We start from the raw sequence: 26,859 nt of genomic DNA on the forward strand, positions 1-26,859 counted from the left end.
GACTTTGGACCCCCTCATCAGAATTCAGTTGAGCATATTCATGTGGGTCTATTTCTGGGTTCTGTATTCTATTCATCTATATGTCTTTGTGGAAGACATATACTTCAACTTTTATTGTGATTGTGTAGCTATATATTATGTAGTTATGGAATTGTGACTGTGTAGCTATGTAATAGGTATTTATGGAATTGTGACTACGTAGCTGTATCATGTGTGGTTATGAAATTGTGACTGTGTTGCTGTAACCTGTGTAGTGATGGAATTGTGACCATGTCGCCGTATCCTGTGTAGTGATGGAATTGTGACCGTGTCGCCGTATCACGTGCAGTGATGGAATTGTGACCGTGTCGCCGTATCACGTGCAGTGATGGAATTGTGACCGTGTCACGGTATCACGTGCAGTGATGGAATTGTGACCGTGTCACCGTGTCACGTGTAGTGATGGAATTGTGACCGTGTCACCGTGTCACGTGCAGTGATGGAATTGTGACTGTGTCGCCGTATCACGTGTAGTGATAGAATTGTGATTGTGTAGCTGTAAGGTCAGTCTTCAAATCACATAGAGTGATTCCTCCCACTTGATTCTTTTTTAGAATTGTTTTAGGTGTTATAATCCCTTTGCCTTTATATATAAAATTTAGAATAACCTTATCTATATCTGTAAAAAATATTGATGAGATTTTTACAGGAATTGCCTTCTACCTTTATATCTACTTGGTGTGGGGAGAACTGACATGTTTTGTTTGTCGAGTCCCCTAATAAATTTGAGTTTTTTATTTCAGTTATTGCATTTTTCAGTTCTAAAATTTTCAGTTTGGTTCTTTATATCTTCTATTTTGAGACTTTGTATTTTTCCACTTGCAGACATGTTCATAATTGCTCATTGAACACTGTTATCGTGGCTGCTTTAAAATCTTTGTCAGATCATTCTAACATCTCTGTCATCTTGGGGTTGGCATCTATTGTCTTTTTTCACTCAGTTTGAGATCTTCCTGGTTCTTGGAATAAGTGGTTTTCTGTTAAAACCTGGGCACTGTCCTATTATGTCATGAGACTCTGAAACTTCCTTCAGCAGGCAGCTTTAGTGCGCTCTCTCTGGCACCGTGCCCACTGGGGAAGGAGTGTGGGAGCAGACACTGCATCAGTTGAGGACAGATGGAGGTGGACGTCTGGCTGCAGGAGGGCCCCCATGACTGCAGCAGTAGTGGGCGCTACAGTGGCCCCTTCCGTGGTTCCCAGGGACACCACAGTGCGAGCGGCCTCAGGACTGTTCCTGGGAGTGCTGGGTACTCAACTCATTGCATCTGGACCCTCCAGGGGACCGGGGGGGGGCGCCTTGTGGCCCGCAGCGAGGGGTGCGAGTGTGCTGCTCCAGCCTGAGCCCTGGGGGTGCAGGTTGCAGCCGGGCAAGTCTGGGCTCCACACTCCCCTGCTGTCTGCAGGGCTGGCTTCTCCTCGTCCCAGAGCTACAGAGAGCAAGCTTCAGCTGCCGCTGGTTTGGGGGATACGCCTATTGACCTGTCCCCGCTGCCTGCTTCCACTGATGGGCTATTTGAAGTTGTTGGTCACACCCCATGGCCCCAAGTTGGTCTGCTTCCTGCTTTCCACTGTTTATAGTCCTCTTATTTTTTCATAATCTATCATATCTAGGATTTGCGTTTGTACTTAGTGGGAGAACTCACAGAAAGTAGGGCTATCTCTGTCTTACCTGAAGCAGAATTTGTTTCTTTTTGATGCCAGTATTTCTCTTTGAGAACTAGCTCCTTAGCCGGGTGCCTGGGGGGCTCAGTGGGTTGGCCGGGGGGGACTCTTGGTTTCTGCTCAGGTCCTGATCTCAGGGCTGTGGGATCAGCCCAGCTCTGTGCTCAGCTTGTCCCTCTCCCTCTGCTCCTGCCCCCTGCTCACTCTCTCTCTCTCAAATAAATAAAATCTTCAAAAAAAAAAAAAAAGGAACTAGCTCCTTAACCTTTCTTCTTTTATATTTCTAATACTTTGTGACCTAGTAAATAGAGGATCTTCTTAGAACTGAATCTCAGATAAGAATATAGCTGGAGTGGTGGGTGTGGGAGGGACGGGGTGGCTGGGTGATAGACATTGGGGAGGGTATGTGCTATGGTGAGCACTGTGAATTGTGCAGGACTGTTGAATCACAGATCTGTACCTCTGAAACAAATAATGCAATATATGTTAAGAAAAAAAAAAGAAGAAGAAGATAGCAGGAGGGGAAGAATGAAGGGGGGTAAATAGGAGGGGGAGACGAACCATGAGAGACGATGGACTCTGAAAAACACACTGAGGGTTCTAGAGGAGAAAGGGGTGGCGGGATGGGTTAGCCTGGTGATGGTATTAAAGAGGGCACATTCTGCATGGAGCACTGGGTGTGATATGCAGCTAATGAATTGGTTGAATACTACATCAAAAACTAATGGTGTAAAATATGTTGGCTTATTGAATTTAAACTGAGAAAAAGAATGTATGTGAATAAGAACCTGAGAAACTCTCTAATGATTAAAACTTATGAACTTTAGTTAATTGATATTGGCATGTTTATTTTGGCTAACACCTCAGTCTTTAAAAGAAATGAGGTACTATTGTAGTTTCCCTGTGTAGTATGTGCATTCCTAAGTCTGGGTGGCAAATTGGAGTATACAGCTTTGTTGTTTGGGTGTTTTTCCTCCCATAGTGTGTTAAGCGTTGTCTTAAACTTTTCACTTCCTTTCTTCTCCAATCAAGAGAAATATGGTTTTCAATATAGGTCTTTGGGATTTCAGATGATTGTAAGTGTTAGCAAGTGTAGGATTGACAATTTGTGGCACATGTTTCTTTGCCAGGCAGTGAAAAGTGACAGTATATTCTTGGGCTTAATTTTATTTCTCATAGACTATTGGTATTACTATTTATTTAAAATGGTATGCTTTATTCCTGAAAACTACTTTTTCTCCAGTTGTATTTTTTTTAAAGATTTTATTTATTTATTTGAGAGAGAGAATGAGATAGAGAGAGAGAGAGCATGAGAGGGGGGAGGATCTGAGGGAGAAGCAGACTCACTGCTGAGCCGGGAGCCCGATGCGGGACTCGATCCCGGGACTCCAGGATCATGACCTGAGCCAAAGGCAGTTGCTTAACCAACTGAGCCACCCAGGCACCCTCCAGTTGTATTTTTTTAATTGGAATGATATCCTATTTCTAAACTTAATTCCAATTATCTCAAAATACAGTTTTTAAACTTACATATGATCATATCTAAAAAAAAAAGATTATATCTCTAGAAATTTGTAGCTACCTAAATCTGAAATATAGTTCCATCTAGAAAAAAGAATTACATTACAAAGGCCAACTTTCCAACTCTGCCTGTGTGTCCTGTGGCCTCAGGAACTCTTACTACTACAAGTGGATTCTGCTGTTAAAGTTGTTGCCATTGACAGTTATTTCTTCACTTTCCGACAGTATTTCCAGCAGATAAATTGATATTCCATAGCTGTGAATTCCTGGGAAACCAGAACAAACGATTTGACACGTGCCATCATTTGATGCAGGGGCTCACTTTGAGCCCAGGTGCCGTACATGTTTCATGAGGTACAATTGCATGTGTTAAACACACCCGTCAAAATTTGCTAAGGTACATTATTCATAGTACCCAAGATCAGAGGACAATCGAAATGTCCATCAACAGGTGAATATATAAGAAAATGTGGGAGATATATACACCATATAATATGGCTTCAGCCTTAAGAAAAACGGGATATCCTGCCATTTGTGGCAACATGAATGAACTTGGAGCACATTATGCTAAGTGAAATGAGCCAGACACAGACGAGTATCTCATGATCTCATTTATATGTGGAATCCAAAAAAAAGTGGAACTCATAGTAACAGAGTAGAATGGCGGTTACCAGAGGCTGGGGCAGTGGGAGGCGTTGGTGGCAGGGAAAAGAAGACGTAATGATCACAGGGTACTTTCAGCGATAACATGAGTAAGTTCTGGAAATCTAATGTACAGCATGGTGACTGTAATTAATAATGAAACTTGCAAGTTTTCTCACCACCAAAAAAAATAAAAAGTAACTATGGGAAGGAGAAGGGTATGCACACAACTTTGGTTGTGGCAGTCATTTCACAATGTACCCATATATACAGACATCATGTTGTATACCTTAAATATGTAGTTTTTATTTTTCAAAAATAAGTAAATGAGTTTTTTTAAGTTGCTAAGACAGACCATTTTTCTGTGAGAAAGGCTAATTCCAGGGTTAATGGGAAGCAGCAACATACTCTCCCAATTCTGAATCCTACAATGGCAGAGAAGCTATCTTGTTTTTGTCACCAGGTCTTTCGAGTCCATAACATTTCCCATAGTGCCTGGCACATAATAGCATAAAGGGAGCTCGGGAACTAGGGAAAGAACTTTATCAATCATCTCTACAATTGCTTATTAAAACTTTTTTATTATTAGGCCTATCATTGAGTTTAGGAGCAAAAACTTCTTCTTGGTCACGTTCCATCCCTGGTTTAATTTTATTCAGTCTAACACATACTTTCTTTCCTATGGTCTAGAAAGTACTGTGTGAAATTATTATTACTTTCTCTATACATTTGAGCCCAGAGAACAATATGAGATAATAGTGATGATAACTCACTATCAAAATCACTCTCTGGTTATAGCAAAGGAAACACCACGTGTTTACTTTAGAGAGTCATTATTCCTCATTGCCTCAAACTTTGCTGAACTGGTATTATTTTTTTTTTTGAACTGGTATTATTTTCATTTTCTCAAAATGCTAATTTCTCTCCCTGCTTCCCCCACCCCCAACTCAGGACCTTGGCATGCTGTTTCTTCTACCTAGAGCACTTTTCCCCACCCACTTCTTTTCATGGCTGGCCTTATTCTGAATTTTTTATCTTAAATGTCATGAGAGATATTCCTTAATGTCAGAGAAATATTCCCTGTTTCACTTTATTTAAAGTGAGTTCTCTTGGCTTTCTATCTTGGACTAGAGTTTTTTTTACTTCACAGCACTTACGACAATCAGTAATTCTTTGTTACTTGGTTTTGTTAGCTTGCTTCATTAGATTATAAATAACTGCATAGACCACATCTGTTTTGCTTACTGTTATATCCCCGGCAGATAATAGTAAGTCAAAATAATAAATAACCACTGTTAAAAGTGCTCTGATTATATTTGAAGTTGACATATGGTCAGGCATTCATTTGGCAATTATTTATTAAATATCTTTCAGGTGCAAGGCTTGGTGTTAGGCACAGAAATTCTAGAATTTAAAATTTTAGTCCCTGTACGCATTAAATTTAGAGTCAGATGGGAGAGAGAGATGGTAAAAATTGAGTGAATTCTTTTATTCAGCAATTCTATGTAGTTCCTGATATGTTTGTTTCAAGCGCTATGTTATGTGCTGACACAGACATTATCCTTCTTGATACTTAGAGTCTAATAAGCAATACAGAAAACTGAATAGATAATTACAATTGAGCAAGAAAAATACTATGATAAAGGTAAGCTTAGGGTCCCATGGGAGGACAAAGTTGTTTCATGTGTGGGTGTTGGGGATAGAGATGACTTAGAGAGAAGACACACATTACAGTCTGTACTGAAGTGATGGAAAACCAGAAAGGGTCAGACTGCGTTGCTTAGACTCCCCGTTCTTCTATTTAGTGATCATGTGACCTTGAAAACCTGTAACCTTTCTGAGACTTCGTTTTTTCATTCATTCAACTCACAGAATTGTTGTGGGCCAAAGCAAGGTAACAGGTATAAACTAACGAGCACTTGTAATGAGTGAGTACTGTTCTTATTCCATTCCCACCGTTCCTCCTCTGTGCCGTGATGAACTGCGCTTTGCCAGCAGCCTTCTCCCAAATCTTCTGTCTAAATCAGTCCCTAGAGTCCTGATGTATCCCCTGTCCAGGAGACACAAGTCAGTTCAGTTATATAAACAATTACCCATAAATATAGTGCCTTTGGAGAGAGAGCAGACATGGAAAGTGTTTACCCCCCAAAAAGAACAGTGAGACAAAGCAGTTGAAGACGTGATTGTATTAGAAATTTACTAGAACTCAAATTGAGATAAATATAGATGCAAGTAATTTTTAGGTAAGTAACAGATTCTCTATTTTTGTTTGTATAAAGAATGTGAGAGGGGCTCCTGGGCGGCTCAGTCGGTTGAGTGTCTGCCTTGGGCTCAGGTCATGGTCCTGGGGTCCTGGGATCGAGCCCCGCATCGGGCTCCCTGCTCAGCAGGGAGTCTGCTTCTCCCTCTCCCTCTGCCGCTCCCCCTGCTCGTGCTCGCTCTCTCTCTGTCAAATAAATAAGTAACATCTTTAAACAAATGTGAGAGGGAATTAGAGGGTGATATTGTGGAAAGTGCGATAGACTAGTAGGTATTTGATAGATGCAAAGGATGACGCATGAAGAGTCATTACTGCTCCTCATTGTCACTCTTAACCATGGCTCTCTTTTCTTTAAAATCCATCAGTTCTTTTTATTTTAACTTTTTTTCATTGAAGTGTAGTCGACACACACAATGTTATTAGTTTTAAGTATACAACATAATGATTGGCCATGTGTATACCTTGTGCTCACCACAACTGTAGCTGCCGTCTGTCCCCATACAGCTGTCACAGTGGCACTGACTCTTCCCTTTGCTGCGCCGTCCATCCCCCCGACGTACTGATTCCATAACTAGAATTCTGTGCCTCCCCTGCCCTCCACCCATTTTGCCCATCTGCCCACTCCCTGCCCTCTGTATTTACGGATCTGTTTCTGCTTTGTTTGTTTCTTCTGTTTTTAGATTCCACATATGGGTGAAATCATACAGTATTTGTCTTAGTCTGACTTATTGCACCTAGCACTATACTCTCTAGTTCCACCTGTGTTGTCGCCGATGGCAAGATCCCATTCCTTTTTATGGTTAATATCTCACTGTCTGTGGGGTGTGTGTGTGTGGATAGATAGATAGATAGATAGATAGATTGATAGATGGATAGATAGATGATAGATGATAGATAGATAGATGATAGATAGATGATAGATAGATGACAGATGATAGAAAGATAGATGATAGATGGTAGATGATAGATGATAGATAGATAGATAGGGAGAACAAACACATCTTTATCCATTCCTCTCTCGATAGACACTGAGGTTGCTTCCATATCCTGGCTATTGTAAATAATGCTGCAATAAACATAGGGATGCATATATCTTTTTGAATTAATGTTTTACTTTCTTTTTTAAGGATTTTATTTATTTTTTTGAGAGAGAGAGCAAGAAAGGGGGAGAGAGACAGGAGCAGGGGCAGAGGGAGATGGAGAAGCAGACTCCCCGCTGAGGAGAAAGCCCGATGCGGGGCTTGATCCCAGGACGCCGGGACCATGCCCTGAGCCGAAGGCAGACGCTTCGCCAACTCAGCCATGCAGGCGCCCCAAGTGTTTTGTTTTCTTTAGGTATGTACCCAGTAGTGAAATTATTGGATCATAGGATATTTCTTTTTTTAACTTTTTGAGGACCTCCATACTGTTTTCCGGAGTGGCTGCACCCATTTGTATTCCCAACAACAGTGCACGAGGGTTCCCCTTTCTCCGCATCCTCACCAACACTTGTTTCTTGCAGTTTGGATTTGGGCCATTGTTAGAGGTGTGAGGTGATATGTCATTGTAGTTTTGATTTTCATTTCCTTGATGATGAGGAGTGATGTTGAGCATCTTTCCATGTGCCTCCATGTACCTGTGGGCCTCCTACCCTTTTTGATGTGGCTTCCTCTCTACCATTAACTGTGAAGAGTCACTTCTGCCAGTCTTGGGGTGGGTTTCTAGGTTAGTTGACTGGCTGCGGTGACTGTTACCAAGGTGTGTCTGTGGGATGAGGTGAGCGTAGGGGATTCTCCTACCCCACCATCTTCCCAGACTCCCACCTCGACTTTTATTAGGAGGCTTGTCCTGGATGGCCGCGGGTTGGCGAGAACTGTCCTTTTGCTGCATCTTACACGGCACGCCCCAGGCTGCTCCAGCCACACTGGCCAAGGCCTGCTTCTGAGCCCTTGAAATGTGACTAGTCTGAATGGAAATGTGTCCTCAACTGGAGATGGTGAGATCTGGCCTTCCTCCCCAAGAACTCCAGCTTCTAGTCCTTCGAGCTACACCCGCAGCTCAGCACAGATCATATGCTCTTGACACTGGTGGGCAGGGGAGATGGATCTCCACACGTGATAAAATCTTCCCCTATGAAAGAACTGGCCCCACAGCACAACGAGGAGGCAGTGAACCCTCACTCCTCAATCCTCTTTCTCCCTTGGAGAACCCCATATCTTTTGATTGGAGCATTTAGACCACTGACTTTTAATTATCGATAGGTACTTATTGCTGTTTTGTTCATTGTTTTCTGATTGTCTTGATAGTTCTCTGTCCTTCTTTTGCTTTCTTTCCTTGTGATTGATGACTTTCTTTAGTGTTATGCTTGGCTTTCTTTCTCTTTATTTTTTGTGTCTATTATAGCTTTTTGGCTTGTGGTTACTGTGAGATTCATATATAACATCCTAAGTATATAGCAGTCTATATTAAGTTGATGTCACTTAAGTTCAAACACATTGTAAAAGAACTTCATTTTTACTTCCTTCTCCATGTTTTATGTAAATGTCATATTGTACATCCTTTTTATTTTGCGAGTCCTCTTAATTTTTTAGATATAATTGCTTTTACTACCTTTGTCTTTTAACTGTCATACTAGCTTTACAAGTGATTGATTGCCCTATTAACCTTTACTGTGTGTTTCCTTTTATTCATATTTTTTCTTTTTATAATTTTCTTCTAATTATGGCATTTTCTTTTCCAATAAAAGAAGTCCCTTTCACATTTCTTGTAAGGCCAGGTTAGTGGTGATGAACTCCTTTAATTTTTGTTTGTCTGGGAAACTCTTTATCTCTCCTTCAATTCTGAATGATAACCTTGCCAAGTAGAGTATTCTTAGTTCTAGGGTTGTTGCTTTTAGCACTTTGAACATATCATGTCACTCTCTTCGGGCCTGCAAAGTTTCTGTTGAAAAAAATCAGCTGACAGCCTTATGGGGTTTCCCTTGTACATAATTAGTTTCTTCTTTTTTGCTGCTTTTAAAATTCCCTCTTGGTCTTTAATCTTTGGCATTTTAATTATTATGCATCATGCTATAGACCTGTGTGGGTTCATCCTGTTTGGAACTCTGTGCTTCCTGGACCTGGATGCCTGTTTGCTTCCCCAGGTTAGGGAAATTTTCAGCTGTTATTTCTTCAAATAAGCTTTCTGCCCCTTTCTCTCTCTCTTCTCCTTCTCAGATCCCTATGATGCAAATATTTATTTGCTTGATGTTGTTAAAGAGACGCTTTAACCTGTCTTTTCTTTTTCTTTTCTTTTTGCTGTTCAGCTTGGGTGTTTTGTTTTCCATTACCTTGTCTTCCAGATTGCTGATCCATTCTTCTGCATCCTCTAATCTACTGTTGATTCCTTCTAGTGTATTTTTTCATTTCAGTTATTGTATGCTTTGATTCTTTTTTTTTTTTTAGATTTTTATTTATTTGACAGAGAGAGAATGAGAGATAGCCCGAGAGTCGGAGGGAGAAGCATACTCCCTGCCGAGCAGGGAGCCCGATGTGGGACTCAATCCCGGGACTCCAGGATCATGACCTGAGCCGAAGGCAGTCGCTTAACCAACTGAGCCACCCAGGCGCCCTGTATGCTTTGATTCTTGATTGGTTCTTTTTTATATTTTCTGTTTGTTAAAGTTTTCACTGAGTTCACTCTTCTCTCCAGTGTTCTGAGCATCTTGAAGACCATTTCTTTGAACAGTTTATCAGGTAGATTTGTTATCTCCATTTTATTTAGTTCTTTTTCTGAGGTTTTGTCTTGTTATTTGAAGCATATTCCTTTGTCTTCATTTTGCTTGACTTTCTGTGTTAGTTTCTCTGAATTAGGTGGAACATCCAGTTTTCCTAACCTGAAGGAATGGTGTTGTGTATCGTGGTCCCTTGTGTAGATTGTGCGTGCTGGGTGACTCTGGCTGGTGACTGGAGCTATGGCTGGCATGGGCTGGGGGTCCCAGGGCAATCTACGCTGTGGCTCCCTTGGTGGGATAGCCAGAGCTAAAGTGGGTGTGGGCCAGAGTGGGCAGAGGGTGCCCTGGCCCCCAGGCTCCTTTAAAAAACATATGCTAACTATACTGTTTATCACCACCTCTCATTATTACAGTGACCTATAGATCCTCTGTGTCACTGCTTGAAAGTTTTAGCACCTGTCTCTTCTTGCCTCCCTGCCACTGTCCCAGTGACCATTCTTCGCAATTTCAGTGTCTTCATAGATCATCATCCATCATAGTGACCCATCGTTTTCTTGAACTTCACCCATTCAGTGGCATCTCACCTCAGCTACCACCGATTATCCCTCCACCCCCAAAATTTCAATTTCGGGAATCTCAGTCTCCGATCTGTACCCCCTATCTCTCCATGTCACTCCCTCTAGTCACCTCCCCTATCTCTCCATGTCACTCCCTCTAGTCACCTCCCCTATCTCTCCATGTCACTTCCTCTAGTCACCTCCCCTATCTCTCCATGTCACTCCCTCTAGTCACCTGAGTTTAGCAGTTCTAAGCCCCCATCCCGGTCCATTTCTCTTATCACCCTTTCTTCTTCATTCCTATCTCGTATTCTCGCTTCTATTCAAACTCCGTGGTTTGTCATTATCTTTCCCTGGCATATACCTTGGCCCTTGTAGGCACTCTCCACCCCTCAGCAACCACTGTTCGAATTTCTGTTTCTAAAGGTAGAATTGCTAGGTCGTAGGGCACATGTATGTTTTCCATATATGAAACTGTCAAAAGCTTTCTGAAAGGACTGACCATTTTACCCACCAGCAGTGTACATGTGCAGGAGTTCCCAGTTGCTTCATAACTTTCCCCCTCTTTTTAATTTTAGCCATATAATAGGTATGAATGATTTTAATTTGCACTTCCCTTATTAGTGATTTTTATGTGAATTTTTGATATCTCTATTCAAAAATTTTGTCCATTTTTTAAAGATTTTATTTATTTATTTGACAGAGAGACAGTGAGAGAGGGAGCACAAGCAGGGGGAGTGGGAGAGGGAAGAGCAGGCTTCCCGCCGGGCAGGGAGCCCGATGTAGGGCTCGATCCCAGGACCCTGGGATCATGACCTGAGCCTAAGGCAGCCACTCAACGACTGAGCCACCCAGGTGCCCCTATTTTGTCCATTTTTAATTGGATTATTTGTTTTCTTTTCGAGTTGTAAGATTTTTTTTTATATATATCCTGGATATAGTTCCTTTGTCAAATATATATTGCAAGTATTTTCTTCCAATCTGTGGCCTGCCTTTTTATTTTCTTAGTGAAATCTTTCAAAAAGCAGTTTTAAGTTTTGATGAAGTATAGTTAGTCAATTTTTTGTTCTGTAGTTAAGTGCTTTTTCTGTACTCCCTAAGACATTTTGCCTACCCCAAGATTATGAAGTGTTTTCTTCTGGAAGGTTTATACTTTCAGCTTTTAGGTTTAAGTTTATCATCTATCTAAATTATTTGTATGTGGTATTATGTAAGGTTGAGTTTCATTCTTTTTAAGTCGATTTAGTTGTTCCAGCAGCATTTGTTGAAAAAAAATTCTACATTTAGAGGCTTTGCCACCTTTTTCAAAAATCAGCATATGTAGAGAGTTTATTTCTGCATTCCATTGGTCTGTTTATTCTTTTTTTTTTAAGATTTTATTTATTTATTTATTTTGAGAGACAGAATGAGAGAGAGAGAGAGAGCATGAGAGGGGGGAGGGTCAGAGGGAGAAGCAGACTCCCCGCTGAGCAGGGAGCCCGATGCGGGACTCTATCCCGGGACTCCAGGATCGTGACCTGAGCTGAAGGCAGTCGCTTAACCAACTGAGCCACCCAGGCGCCCCAACGGTCTGTTTATTCTTATACCGATACTACACTGCCTTGACTATTGTGGCACTATGTCAGAAATTGTCAACAGCACTGTTGACATTTTGGATAAGATCATTCTTTGTTATGGGGGGCTACCTGTATATTATAAGATGTTTAGCAGCATCCCGGTCTCTACCAGTGGTGGCAATTAAAAATGTTTCCAGACATTGCCAATGTTTACTGAGAAGGAAAGGGGCAAAATTGCCCCCAGTTGAGAACCACTGTTTTATAGTGAAATAAGGTAGTACATACCCACCAGTTTTGTTTTAATTCAAGATTGTTTTGCCTGTTCTAGGTATTTTTGCTTTTCCATACAAATAAACCTGCCTGGTTTTGAGTGGGATTGTGATGAACATACAGATCAGTTTAGGGAGAATTGATACCATAACAATATTGAGCCTTGTAATACATGAAATCCATGAACATAGTACATTTCTCCTTTCCTATGTCCTCTTTGTATGTGTGTGTAATTTCTCTTAGCTGTATTTTCTGGGTTTTATTGGAAAGTTCTTACATGTCTTTTGTTATGTAACAGGCATTTCATTACAACATGCTGTTATAAATGGATTTATTTAAATTTCATTTTCCATTGTTATATATAGAAATACAATTTATTTTTCTATATTGACCTTGTATTCTGAGAACTTGTTAAATCCACTTATTAGTTCTAAATTCCTTAGCATACTCCATTTGTATAATCACATCATCAGCAAATAAAGGGAATTTAACATCTACCTTTCCAGTTGATATGCCTTTTATTTTTATGTTGGCCTTATTGAACTTTCTAGGTGCTCCAGTGTAATGAGGAATAGAAGCAATATGAGTGAGCTTTTTTGCCTTCTGTCCCTTTGGAGGGAAGTATTAACTATTTTACTGTTAACTCTCCTGCTAGCTACGGATTTGGGTAGATGCCTTTATCGGATTGAGGGAGTTTCCTTTCATTCCTAGTTTGCTGAGAGTTCTTATCATGAACATGCATTGAATATTATCATATACCTGTTCTTTATTTGGTCAATGTGGTTAATTTCACTGATTAATTTTGAAATGTCAAGTCACCCTTGCCTTCCAGGGGTAGCTCCCATTTGGTAATGATATGGGGTTTTTTTTAATAAACTGATGGGGTTTTACTTGCTAATATTTTGTGGAGGATTTTTGTGTAATGTTTGAGAGATGTTGGTCTATAAATTCCTTGTAATATTTTTTTCAGGTTTGGAAATCAGGGTTATACAGACCTTATAAAATAAGTTGGGGAAGTGTTTCCTCCACTTCTATGTTTGGAAAAAGGTTGTATGATTGTTATTTCTCCTTTAAATGTTTTACAAAAGAGAATAATAAAATATCTGAACCTGGAGTTTTCTTTGTAGGAAGCTTGCTAATTATAAGTTGATTTTATTAATAGATAGAGTTTTTCACATTTTATTTTTCTTTGTGAATTTTGGTAAGTTGATTCTTTCAAGAAATTGGTCCATTTTATCTAAGTTGTTGAACTTACTAGCATAAAGTTGTTAATATTATTCTTTTAATGCCTATGGTATTTGTAGTGATAACCTGTCTTTCATTATGATAGTGATCATTTTTGTTTGCTTTTTTTCTATATTATTCTTTTTTTTCATTCGTCATTCTTGGTAGGAGTTTATCAATTTTACTAAAATTTTCATACACAACTTTAGTCTGCGTGGTCTCTGTTTTTTAGTTCACTGTTTCATTAGTTTCTTCTTTTATTTTTATTAGTTCCTTTCTTCTTACTTTAGAATAAATTTGTACATCTTCCAGCTTCTTAAGGTGAGAACTAAAATCATTTTAAAAGATTTTATTTATTTATTTAACAGAGAAAGACACAGCGAGAGAGGGAACACAAGCAGGGGGAGCAGGGCGGGAGAGGGAGAAGCAGGCTTCCCGCAGAGCAGGGAGCCCGATGTGGGGCTCGATCCCAGGACTCTGGGATCATGACCTGAGCCAAAGGCAGATGTTTAACGACTGAGCCACCCAGGTACCCCTAAAATCATTGATTTTAAACTTCTCCTTTTCCACTATAGACATTTAAGGTTCTAAATTGCCCTCTGAAAAACTGCACTTAATAAATTTGGTATGCTGCATTTTCATTTTCATATAGTTTAAAATCCTTTGCTACTTCCCTTTTGATTTCTTTTTTTTGAGCTGTAGCTTATTTAGAAAAATGTTTTTTTTAATTTCCAGTTATTGAGCTTTTCTAGATATTATAATTGATTTCTGATTTAAATCTGTTTTGATCAGAGAACATCTTCTGGAAGAGTTAAGTCCTATGAAATTCATTGACATTTGTTTTATGGCCCAATATATGATTTCTTATGTTGTACTTAAAAAAAGAATGTGCCATTGCAATTGTTGGGTATAAATAGTTCTATAACTATCAACAAGGTCAAGGTAGTTGATAGTTTCGTTCTGTATTACTGATATTAAATCTTCTGTATTATTGATATTTTTTATCTGATTGTTTATCAATTACTGAGAGAAATGTTACAGTATCCAACTATAATCGTGGATTCATCAGTTTCTCCCTTTAGTTCTGGTGTTTGCTTCATGTATTTTGAAGGTCTCTTACGAGGGGTAGACATACTTATGATTTTTATGTCTTCCTGATGAATTGACCCTTCTATCATGATGAAATGTTGTTTCCCTCTCTGGTAACACTCTTTGTCTTAAAGCCTACTTTGGTATTAGTATAGTCAGATGTCTTCTACTGTTCCATCCTTTTGCTTTCAGCCTCTCTGTATTTATGGAGGTCTTCCTGGGTCTTACTTTATATTCAGTATAGCAAGTGCTAAATCAGAAACTGTGCAGACCTGCAAAGGATCTGAGATTTTGACCTACATGCAAGCTAATGATTATCACGACTTCGTCTATGTTGTGGCAGGCTGAAAGAAAGCAAACCCCCTCATTCAAAGACAAAGACTGTAGATTGTCGTGGGAAAGGCAGCAGCCAAAGCCGTATCGTGGGTCAGTTTCTAAACTCCAGTCCCCGGAGGGTGATGCAGCGAGGGCCAGATGGTTCCTGCACAGAGTAGGAACTAGTTCATTACAGTCTAGGAACCACAAACTGTGGAAACTCTGATCTTGCCTATGGCTGCTGCCCATCCTCTTCTCCAGAGAGAAAGAACCCTTGCCTTTACTCTGGGACCCAAGAGCTCTTGGGGCAGGGAAGGGGAGACCTTTATCTTTAGTCCCCAGCCTCTAGGAGGGGAGCGCGCTCTCAGCTTAACTCTCCTGCAGTGTCCCTTTATACAAACACCTCTAACCTGGCTGTGAATGCCTTCATTCGGAGGGCCTGGGCTGTGCACAAATAGGAAATATCTATAGAGAATTGTCTCCCAAAAACAAGATTCTGCCTTGTAAATGGAGTGTGTAGTCCATTGACATCTAGTAATTCCTAAAACAGTTTGATGAAGGTCTATCGTTTAGCTATTTGTTTTCTAGCCATTCTCTATTTTTCCTCTTGTTTTTTCCTCCTTTCCTGTGTCCCTTTGAGTTAGTCACACACACACAAAAATTCAATTTTACTTTTCTTTAGTGGCTCCTCTAGGGATTACAGTATTCATTCTTAACTATTTAGAGTTATAATTGGACCATTTCACATAAATATAAGGATCCTTCAACTTTATAATTCTGTCTGTCCCACCCCCATGCTGGCATCCTTTGTGCTAATGAATTTCTTTATATCTGCATGTTATAAAGTTCACAATACAGTGTTGTAATTTCTGCATTAAACCCTCAGTTGTCTTTTTACCAGTAAGACAAAGAGAAGAACATATTCTTTTTCAATCACCCACGTATTTATTGTTTCTGGTGTTGTTGGCTGCTATCTGTAGGTCCATGTTTCCATCTGGGGTCAGCTCCCTTTAGCCTGAAGAACTTCCTTTGGCACTTCTTGCAGGGCAGGATTCTGTCCATAACATAACATAACAGTCCAAAAACACTCTCAGTTTTTGCCTATATAACTTTATTTAGCTTTTGTTTTTGAAAGATAGTTGCCCTGAATATAGAATTCCGAGTTAACAGCCATTTTCTTTAGCACTATCGAAAAGCCATTCTACTGTCTGCTGACCTCCACGCTTCTCACTGGGAGTGTTGTTCTCCATATATAATGTGTCTTTTCTATGACTACTTTGAAAATATTATTTTTATCTTTTGTTTTCAGCACTTTGACTAAAATCTGCCTAGGTCTGTGTTGTTAATAATTATCTAGTAGTTCACTGAGCTTCTCTCATCTGCAGTTTAATATTTTTTCACCAAATTTGGGAAATTTTAGGCCATAGTCTTCAAATGTTTTATACCTCACTCTCTCTCTTTTTTTTTTTTATTTCTGGGACACCAGTTCCACATATATTGTACACTTACACATAATAATGACCACTTATCATTTAGTGACCCAGAGGTCACTAAAGCTGTTATGTATTCTTTTCTCTATCTTTTTTGTTCTGTTTTCAGGTTAGGTAATTTCTGTGAATCTGTCCTCAAGTTTACTGATTCTCTTCTGATATCCGCAATCTGCTGTTCACCTACTAGTAAAATTTTTATTTCAGATTTTATAATTTCAATTGCAAAATTTCCATTTGGTTCTTTTTTTAATAATTTTCATTTCTTTTCTCACTATGTTTTTGTCTTGTAAGTGCTCAAACTGTAACAGGTCCTCACACATTTACTGTTTTACATTTTCTAATATAAAACCATTGTGAACATCAAAATTTTATCTCATATAAAAGTAATAATGGAGAATGTGTAACAGATTTTTTATTGTTATTCCTTCCTCACTGGAATCTTTTCAGGATCTCTTTACAATACCTATGGGATGGTTATTCATTCATTTTGCCTGTTTTGAGATTCTAAACAACGAATAAATTTTGCTCCTTTTTTTGTGTCTGATACTCCACATAAATGTTCAATGTCTTAATTTGATGACTCAGGTAAGAGATCTAACTGAACAAAGGCTTACATAATCATTATTTAACAAATTCCCTTAAGCGTTTAGTCAGCCCTGGATTTCTCAAGCCAACTCACAGGTACATAATTTTGTCTAGAGTTAGCTCCATATCAGCCCTCAAAGAAAGCATGTTCCCTGGGGGGGGGGGGCCTGTAAGGGTTACTGGGAGGCATCACTAAAATAAATCAGTAATACATACCAGCTAAGATGTCCTCCTTATCTAAGTAGATAGATGTGAATTGTTCTTATCACCAGTGAAATGGTACTTTACAAGAAAAATACAAAAATAAAAAAAACCTGAAACAGACATCTCTATTAAAAAAAAAAGTGTAGCTTTGTACAATTCCTTGCTGCACTCTCAACGGTGAGACATAAAGATGACAGCTGTCTGTGTGGGTAGTGTCACTGATACTCTGAAACTGAATTCATGACCTCATGTTGTTTACTGAGAATACTTATCAAATACTAACTTCCTCTATGCCCCCTAAATTTTCTTAGAAAAGCATATATAGTAAGTGGATTAATAAATCCTTTATAATTAACATAAACAAAGTAAATAATTTTTATTAATAAAGATTTGTCCCCCGGGCGCCTGGGTGGCTCAGATGGTTAAGCGTCTGCCTTCGGCTCAGGTCATGATGCCAGGGTCCTGGGATCGAGTCCCGCATCAGGGTCCCTGCTCGGAAAGGGGCCTGCTTCTTCCTCTCCTTCTGCTGCTCCCTCTCCTTGTGTTCTTTCACTCTCTCTGTCAAATAAATAAATAAAATCTTAAAAAAAAAAAAAAAGATTTGTTCCCATCCCCACTAAATAAATATTAACTGGGGAAAAAACTGGTTGAAAGTTATTATTCTGGTCATTTACTGCTGTATAACAAACAACCCTAAACTGTAGTGGCTTCAAACAACAATTTATTACAGTTCTGTGTGTTCGGTGGCTCACTTGGAAGTGTCCTGCTGCCGCACTGAGCTTTCTGCTGTGAGTGGTGTTGAAGGGGCTGCTGAGCTGCACATCCAAGATGGCTTCTGGTCACATGCTTTGGGCTTGGGCTTGGGTGACTAGGGTAGCTGGAGGGTAGCCAGCCTTCTCCTCCCATGCTCCCTCTCCCTTTAGCTAGCGTGGACTTAGCGTAGTGATCTCAAGGTCACCAAACTTCTTACATCGGTCTAGCTTTTCCTAGAGCAAGCATGCCACAGACCAAGTTAGAAGCTGCAAAGTTTCGAATCTAGCATCACTTCTATAAAGTTCTGTTGATTAGCAGAGAGTCACAGGACCAGGCTGATTAAAGCAGAGAGGACTGCATAATCCTGGTTCATTGGCGACTGTCTTTGGAGATGAGCTACCATAGTAGTGCACTCATGTTTGAGTACCCTTGACACTGCCATCTTAACCTCAAGTGAGAGCATATGAATTTAGAACTTACTGAGTGACTCGATCAGCTTCTGCCCAGCGCACCTTAGCCCCCGCCACCTCCCTGGAAGCAGAATACTCAGCTAAGGCCTCCATTTAGTTGTTTTATCTCCTTTCAAAGGCTGCATTAAAACAAATGAATGGTCTGCCATATATTTTATTTTTCTTTTCTCAACTCCCAATTCTCTCTTGATAGTTATGTCCAATTTAGGTGTCTTAAAATTCATATGTAACTTAAACCTCTGCCTTCCTCCTCCCTCAAAGGTTACCTTCCTCTAATCTAGTGGAAATCAAGGCCAGGAATAGGAAAGCAGGTTTTTGTCTTACCTCCCACCCTAATTGTTCACCTGGTGTTATTTCTCCACATCTGCTGACCCTAGCCATCCCCAGTGTTGTTGGGGCTTGCTGCTAGTTATTGCCCAGAATTTTTGGGTTAGTCCCCTTGATAGTCTGCCTGTGTGGCAGCAGCAGTATCAATGTCTGGCAGGTCCACCGTTCTCCAGGATCCCACCACACAGGCTGTAGGGGGATATCACACTTTACTGAAAGAGTTGAGTGGATGAACCTTTAGTTTTTGGAGTAGAATAATTCTTTCTTGGGTAGATATGTCCCATGCATTATATAACACTTAGCATCCCTGGTCCTGGGGAACTGAAACCTGATAGCCCACACTAATTATTGTAACAGTAAGAACTCCTCCAGAAGTTCCCAAACACTCCTGGTGAAAGGGAAATGTCCCAAATTGAAAACTACTGGATTAGAGTCAGTAAAGTAAGTTCTATTTAAGAACAAAACAATTGGGGGGTACCTGGGTGGCTTGGTCATTGAGCGTCTGCCTTCCACTCAGGTCGTGATCCCAGGATCCTGCGATCGAGCCCTGCATCAGGGTCCCCGGTTGGAGAGAAGCCTGCTTCTCCCTCTGCCTCTGCTGCCACTCCCCCTGCTTGTGCTCACTCTCTCTCTCTCTCTCTGTCAAATAAATAAATAAATCTAAAAAATATAAATAAAAACAGAAAAATTTCATAAAATTGACAACTATATGTTTTCTTATAATCGAAGGGAAAACTATTTACCAGGTTATATGAATCCTTTTAAAGGCCTTCTTAGTTTTTAACCTGGTTTCCTTGTCTTCAAGTCTTTGCCTTTCTCTAAAAGCCTTTCCTTCACAAAACCACACTGCCTACCATTAGAGATTCTAGTCTATTAACATAGCCACTAGCCTCATGTGTCTACTGAGCACTTAATATGTGACTAATCCAAACCAAGATATGAAAATACATTTAGTACAAAGAGGATATAAAAAATTCTAATAATTTTATGTTGATACATTTTGAAATATTTTTGATATAAGGTAAATAAAATATTGAAATTAATTTCTACTGGTTTTTTTTAAGGTGGCTACTAGAACATTTTAAATTACATATGTAGCTTACAGGTTTTTTTTTTAAGATTTTATTTATTTATTTGACAGAGAGAGCACACAAGCAGGGGGAGCAGCAGAGGAAGAGGGAGAAGCAGGCTCCCCACTGAGCAAGAACCTGAGATCATGACCTAAGCCAAAGGCAAATGCTTAACCAACTGAGCCACCCAGGCGCCCCTATAAACATAAGTTTTATTTCTAGTGGACAGTGCTGATAAATTGTGTCTCACTGTGGAAGGGCACAGGGGTTCAATCTGGTTGGATAAAGGAACTTAAAGCTACACTTGCATTGTACATTATATAAGGTTGAGGAAACGTACTCAGTATGAAAGACCTGGGGGGATTCTTATTTTTTACTGTGATAAAACATACATAAATTTACCATTTTTAAGCATACCACTTAAGTGGTACTAAGTACATTCACATTGTTGTACAACTGTCACCATCATCTTCCCCACTGAAATTCTATATCCATTAAACACTCAACTCCCCATACCCTTTTTCACCCAGCCCTGCAGCCACCTTAGTACTTTCTGTCTTTGAATTTGACTAATCTAGGTAATATAATTGTGGAAAAAGACAGTATTTGTCCTTTTGCAATTGGCTATTATACTTAGCAGAATGTATTTAGGGTTCATCCATGTTGTAGTATATGTCAGAATTTCCTTGCTCTTTAATCCTATTGTATGTGTATGCCACATTTTGTTTATTCATCTGTCAAGGGACACTTAAGTTATTTCCACCTTTTGGCTATTGTGAACAATGTTGTTAATGAACTTAAGTATACAAACATTTGTTTGAGCCTCTGCTTTCACGTCTTTGGGGTATATTCCCAGAAGTGGAATTTCCAGATCATATGGTAACTCTAAGTAATTTTTTGAGGAATCACCATACCCTTTTTATAAAAACTGCCTATTTTTCATTCCCACCAATGTATGAGGATTCCAGTTTCTTCACATCCTCATAAGTACTTGTAATTTTCTGTTTTTTGTTTTGTTTTGTTTTTATAATGGCCATCCTAATGGGTATAAAGTGGTATCTTACTGAAGTTTTGATTTGCATTTTCCAAATGACTAGTGAAGTTGAGCATCTTTTCATGTTCTTGTTGGTATTTGTATATCTTCTTTGGAAAATATGTGTTCAAGTCCTTTGCCTGTTGTTGAAGCAGATTATTTTTGTTATTGTCCAAATGTGAGAGTTTTTTTTATATATTCCCGAATCAGTTGCTTATCAGATATATGATTTGCAAATACGTTTGTCTCTTCTCTCAGTTGCCTTTTCACTTTTGATAGTGTTCTTTGATGCATAAAACCTTTTAATTTTGATGTAGTCCGATTTATTTTTTCTTTTGTTGACTATGCTTTTGACATCATATCCAAGAAATCATTGCCAAATCCAAAGAAGCTTTCTCCCTATGTTTTTCTCTAAGAGTTTCATAGTTTTAGTAGGTCTTCAATCTATTTCGAGTTAATTTTTGCATATGCTGTAAGGTAAGGGTCCATCTTCATTCTTTTGCATATGGATATCCAGTTTTCCCAACATCATTTGTTGAAAAAGACTGTTCCTCCCTCATTAAGTGGTTTTGGCACCCTTGTGGAAAATCATTTGACCATACAAGGGTTTATTTCTAGGCTTTCTAATCTGCTCCACTGATATGTCTGTCTTTATGTTGTACTATACTACCTTGATTACCATAAATTTGAAGTAAGTTTTTAAATCAGGAAGTATGAGATCTCCACCTTTGTTCTTTTTCAAGAATGTTGTGGCTATTTGGGGGGGGGGTCCCTTGAGATTTCATATGAATTTTAAGATGGATTTTTTAATTAAGTTTAAAATCCATGAACATAGGATGTCTTTCCATTTATGTGTGTTTTTAAAAAACATTTCAGCAATGTTTTGTACTTTTGGTGTCCAAGTCTTTCACCTCCTTGGCTAAATTTCTGCCCAAGTATTTTATTCCTTTTGATGCTATTGTAAATGGGATTGCTTTCTTAATTTCCTATCTAGATTCTTAATTGTTAGTATATAGAAACACACCTGATTCTTATGTATTGATTTTGTATCCTGCAACTTTGCTAAATTTATTTACTAGTCCTAACAGTGTGTGTGGAACCTTTAAAGTTTTCTACATATAATATGTCACCTGAGAACAGAGATAATTTTACCTTTTTTGTCTCCATTTTGGATGTCTTTTATTGACTTTTCTTGCCTAATTGGTCTGGCTAGGACTTCCAGTATTATGTTGAATCAAGTGCTGAAAGCAGGCTTCTTGTCTTGCCTTGAGGGGACTCTTGAAGGAGATTATTTGGGCATGCCGACCTGTGGTACTACAGCACTATCTCCTACCTACCACAGGGTAGGACTGTTTGAAGATCTGTAACCCTACTTCTCAGAGTTGTAGTTCCCTAAATCTGAGTTATTTAGATGAGAATAATGCTCCAGCCAGTGAAGGTCTTTGGAAGGATAGTTAATAGTAACCCATGACACTAAAAATATCAAAGAGTTCTTATCTACCACCTCTTAATCCCATACATTCCAAAGAGCAGAACCACTTAGCAGTTTCTTAACTAGTGAGTTGCCAGCTTCCTTCTTCATTTTTCTCACTGTCCAGAAAATAATTATTAAAACACACACACACACACACACACACACACACACACACACACACGTTTTCCACAAACAAAATTAATTTTTTGAAACAGTTGAAACTAGAGAACATGAACTCAAATGCCCAGGCAGTCAGAAATAAATGAAATAGGAAAGTTAAGAAAAATAGGGACTGGTAAAGGTTATGGGCAGATGTTTGTAGTCATGTGTGGATAGGAGTTCAGGGTTGACAAATCTTGCAGATTTTCAAGAGAAGGTGGAAATCAAGATTTTTATGTAAATTGTATGGATTTCTAGCATAGTTCAGACTTAATATATAGTCAATTTTAAACTTTTAATCTAAAAGAAAAATAAAGGGGTACCTAAGGGTCTGCCTTCAGCTCAGGTCATGATCCCAGGGCCCTAGGATTGAGCCCCGCATCAGGCTCCCTGCTCGGCCAGGAGCCCGCTTCTCCCTCTCCCTCTGCCCGCTGCCCCCACTTGTGATCTTTCTCTCTCTCTCTCTCTCTCTCTCTCTGTCAAATAAACAAAATCTTTAAAAAAAATGAAAAATAAAAGAAGAAAAATCTACAGTATTAACTTGACTGCCCTATAATTTGTGAAGCTGCTTCTTTCACCAATGAATTAATTTTTCTCATTCCAGAAAATGGTGTAGCTTTTTAGTAAAGAATTCTTCCACAGCAGGCTTTGGGAGGTGGTTACATGCATGCAGGCCTGCGAGAAATTAGAAATAAGAGCCTTCCCTTATTTGCAAATGGCCTGGATAAGGTTCTGGAATTGCCACATATAAAGATAAAATTCTTAGCTAAGGGCCTTTTTTTTTAATTTAAAATTTGTTGTTTCTAAGTAAGTAGATTTTGAAATATGAAAACATCATTATATAACAAATCATGAGTTTGAAACTATTTTCTGCATTCAGATTTTTTAAATTTTATTTTATTATGTTATGTTAGTCATCATACAGTATACATCATTAGTTTTTGGTTTTTAAGACTTACTCCCTCATTCAGTTATCTACTTTGTGTTTCACATATAGAGCTTTTGAAGAAAAACGAAAAGAACAAGAAGAAAGAGAACAACAAATCAGAGAACAAATACTTCAACAAAGAAAAGAGAAGTTTGTAGAAGTCACTGAAAAATTCCAGCGTGCTCATATTCCTCTTTCACAAAGGAGGAGAGCAGGTATCTGAACTTCTAGGACAATATGAGGACAAAAGTGAAAATTATATCATATTCAACTTGCGTAGACAATAAAATGATAAATTAAGAAAGTGTAAATTTTTCAAACTAAAAAGTATACCTTTTGAGCAATAAGACTTTAACCAAATAAAAAATTGTAATTTGATTTAGGTTTAATTTGGAGACTATTTTGTTGGCTCTATTAGTAAATTCTGAAAGTTCACAAGTTTGATTCTACTTCATACTGGCTTACAACGTTTTGTCTTTTTAAAACTATGTAGTAAAAGGAAAATTTAACATTTAGGTCAGTAAATTAGCATCACATTCATTCTGGCATTTTATTCACATTTTGGTTCAAATTCTTATTTAAGAGACTGACAAAATAAAAAGAAAGTGTACAAAGTGATATAATCTAACAATCTGAGGCCTGGAATCAATTAAGAATTTAAATACAATTATGGTTGATTCTTTGGTACCATAGCTACATTTTTTTATACCTTAAATAGCAACACAGAATTAACTATAAAATGTCAAAGCTTCAAAAAGAAAAAGACAGGGGCGCCTGAGTGGCTCAGCTGGTTAAGCATCTCACTCTTGATTTCGGTTCAGGTCATGGTCTAAGGGTCATGAGATTGAGCCCTATGTCAGGCTCTGAGCACTGGGCATGGAGCCTACTTAAGACTCTCTCCCTCCCTCTTCCTCTGCCCCTTACCTACACCCCCACTCATGCACACATGCCCTCTCTAAAAAAGGAAGGAAAGGAAAGGAAAGAACAGGGAAGAAGGAAGGAAGGAAGGAAAGAACAGGCAGAACCTTTATGTTCAGCAAACACATTGTACTATACTGTACTTAGCCCTGGGCTGAGATATAGAGAAATGTAATCATACTCTACCATTAAAGATCTCACAGCTTATTTTGGAGGTGAGAGTAATGTAAACAATGTCAATAAATATACTGAGAATCGCTGTGGTAACAGAATGTGTAAAGTACTGTGTGAGCACAGAAGGAAGAACACTAAACCTATACAGGGACATCAAGGACATCATCCCTGGAAAAAATGACTTAATTTGAATCATGAAGAATGAGCATTTTGCCAAGCAAAGAGAAAAAAAAAAAAGTTAAATCCCCAACAGAAGGAAAAACTTTTACAAATAAGTTATGTATTAAAGAGCATCCCAAAGCATAGGATGGGGGAAGGTGAAGATGAATGAATGTGAGACTAGAAAATAAGCTAGAACCAATGCTCCAAGAGCTTGGCGTATCATGCTAGGAATTTTGTCTGTATCCAAAATGCAATCCACTTAAAGTTTTTTTAATTGAAAAGCAAGCTTTTATTGTGTCAGTAAGGGATCCTAATATAATTAAAAGGCAAGATAATAACATTAAGAACAATATGAGTCAGCTAGTAATACCCCTAAAAATAACAATAGCTTAAATATGATATGGGTTTATTTTTCTCTCATATAATACGAAGTCCTGAGGTAGGCAGTCACAGCTGGTTTGATGACTATGCAGTGTCACTGGGAACTCAAATGCCTCCTGTCTCTCAGCTCAACTGTCCTTAGTTTGTGATTTATATCTTCATCCTCATGGTCGCATTGTAGCTGCTGGAGCTCCAGCCATCATGCCAATGTTGTAGGCAGAAAGAAGGAAAAATTGTAAAGGACAAAAGGTTGTACCTCTGAGCTCCTTTTAAATTATTTTCCTAGAAGTATCCATCTGTCTACTTATGTGTAATTGGCAGCTCCATGTGCAAGGGAGACTGAAAAAAGAAAAATCTTTAATAAGGCTGTGTTGCTACCCCTAACTACTAATATGAGGTCTGTTGCCAAGGAAGAAAGGGAAAATGAATACTAGGTGGGAAACTTGAGGGTCTCTACTGCAATTAGATTTGTTTGTTAGAAAGATAATTACAGTTACAACATGAAAGTGGATTGAAGTAAAGACATACTAAAGTAGATAGACTAGTATGACATTATTTCAATATTTGTGGCAAGAGGGGTTAAGCTGTACTCATATGGAGAAAAGTGGTAATATATTCAGGAGCTATAAGCAATAGATTTCAGTTACTAATTGTTGGAGAGTGGGGAAAGAAAGTCTAGGTGGAGAGCAGTGCCCCTAGGCCTTAGCAGAGAGCCTCACACATTTTTATACTTTTTAAATGAATTAATTATTTTGATGATGATAATATTCATCAAGTTTATGGATAAAGGAGAATCAGATTAGAGGTGTGAATGACCATTAAGTTTTAAATGCACTGATTTTGAGCCTCCTATGGCTCATCCAGATGGGAAAATCAAATCAGCAACTAGAAATATGGGTCTGTGGGGCGCCTGGGTGGCTCAGTCAGTTGGGCATCTGCCTTCAGCTCAGGTCATGATCCCAGGGTCCTGGGATCGGGCCCTGCGTTGGGCTCCCTGATCAGTAGGGAACCTGCTTCTCCCTCTCCCTCTGCCTGCCGCTCTGCCTCCTTGTGTGTGCGCACTCTCTCTCTCTGTCAAATAAATAAGTGAAATCTTTAAAAAGAAAGGAAGAAAGAAAAGAAAAGGAAAGGAAAGAAAGAAGAGAAAAGAAAAGAAATATGGGTCTGAAATTTAAGAAAAAGATATGGAACAGAGATGTATATTCAAGAGTCACTAATGAATGGTATATAGTTGATAAATGAAGCCATGGGAAAGATAAGCTAAACCAGGGTATAGACCACAGTTTGAAGGTAGGGCCTAAAATAGAATCTTAATGCACACTAGTATTTACTGTAGGTAGAGCAAGAAAAAACTAAAAGAGGATTTTGAAGAGGATTTTGAGAAGTAGTTCCCAAGAATGCACAATGGGAAACAAAAGCAAATAATATATAAGAAGGCAAAAGAGAATGTAGTTTTAAGAAAGAGGATGTGGCCCATTACGTTAAATGCCTGAGAAAAGTAGTTACCACTCATAGGAATTATTTGCTCCAAAGGGGGTGCTGACTACCAAAAGGTCTGGATACAAAGAGGAGTTTCAGCGAAAACAAATGACACATTCATGCAGTGGAATATTATACAACTATTAGAAAAATAATGGAGAAACTCTTTGTGGACTGATGTGGGAAGTTCTCCAGCAGAAGTAGATTTACTGTGAGGCTCCTGAGGCTTGAGTTTCATGAGCCCTCACTGTCATGGCCCCTACACCTAATTTTATATTAGTAATTTTGCATTATTTTTTCTTAACAAAGTCTCCCAAGTTGTATAAGCCCTTTGCTCTCATAAAATTTGTGTCTATCCCTGATTTTTAGGATATATTGTTAATCATAAAAAGAAGGTCCAGATCACAATATATAATATTCTGCCTT

At 38.8% G+C, this 26,859-nt stretch overlaps 1 protein-coding gene across 3 annotated transcripts in view; it reads left to right on the forward strand.

Annotated features, from left to right (window-relative positions):
• Positions 1-26,859, forward strand: part of CEP126 (centrosomal protein 126) — a 92,067-nt gene that overhangs the window by 17,405 nt on the left and 47,803 nt on the right. For all 3 annotated transcript variants that reach the window (XR_012381454.1, XR_012381455.1, XM_025894062.2), the window contains exon 3: positions 23,389-23,534. Coding sequence is in view for 1 of the 3 variants with exons in the window: in XM_025894062.2 (XP_025749847.2) it covers positions 23,389-23,534 (146 nt within the window). In the remaining 2 variants the exon portion in view is untranslated. The remainder of the gene's footprint in view (positions 1-23,388; positions 23,535-26,859) is intronic.

Source organism: Callorhinus ursinus, unplaced genomic scaffold (genome assembly GCF_003265705.2).
Source record: "Callorhinus ursinus isolate GAN/ISIS: 27379988/994484 unplaced genomic scaffold, GSC_fseal_2.0 scaffold19, whole genome shotgun sequence".
NCBI lineage: Eukaryota > Metazoa > Chordata > Mammalia > Carnivora > Otariidae > Callorhinus > Callorhinus ursinus.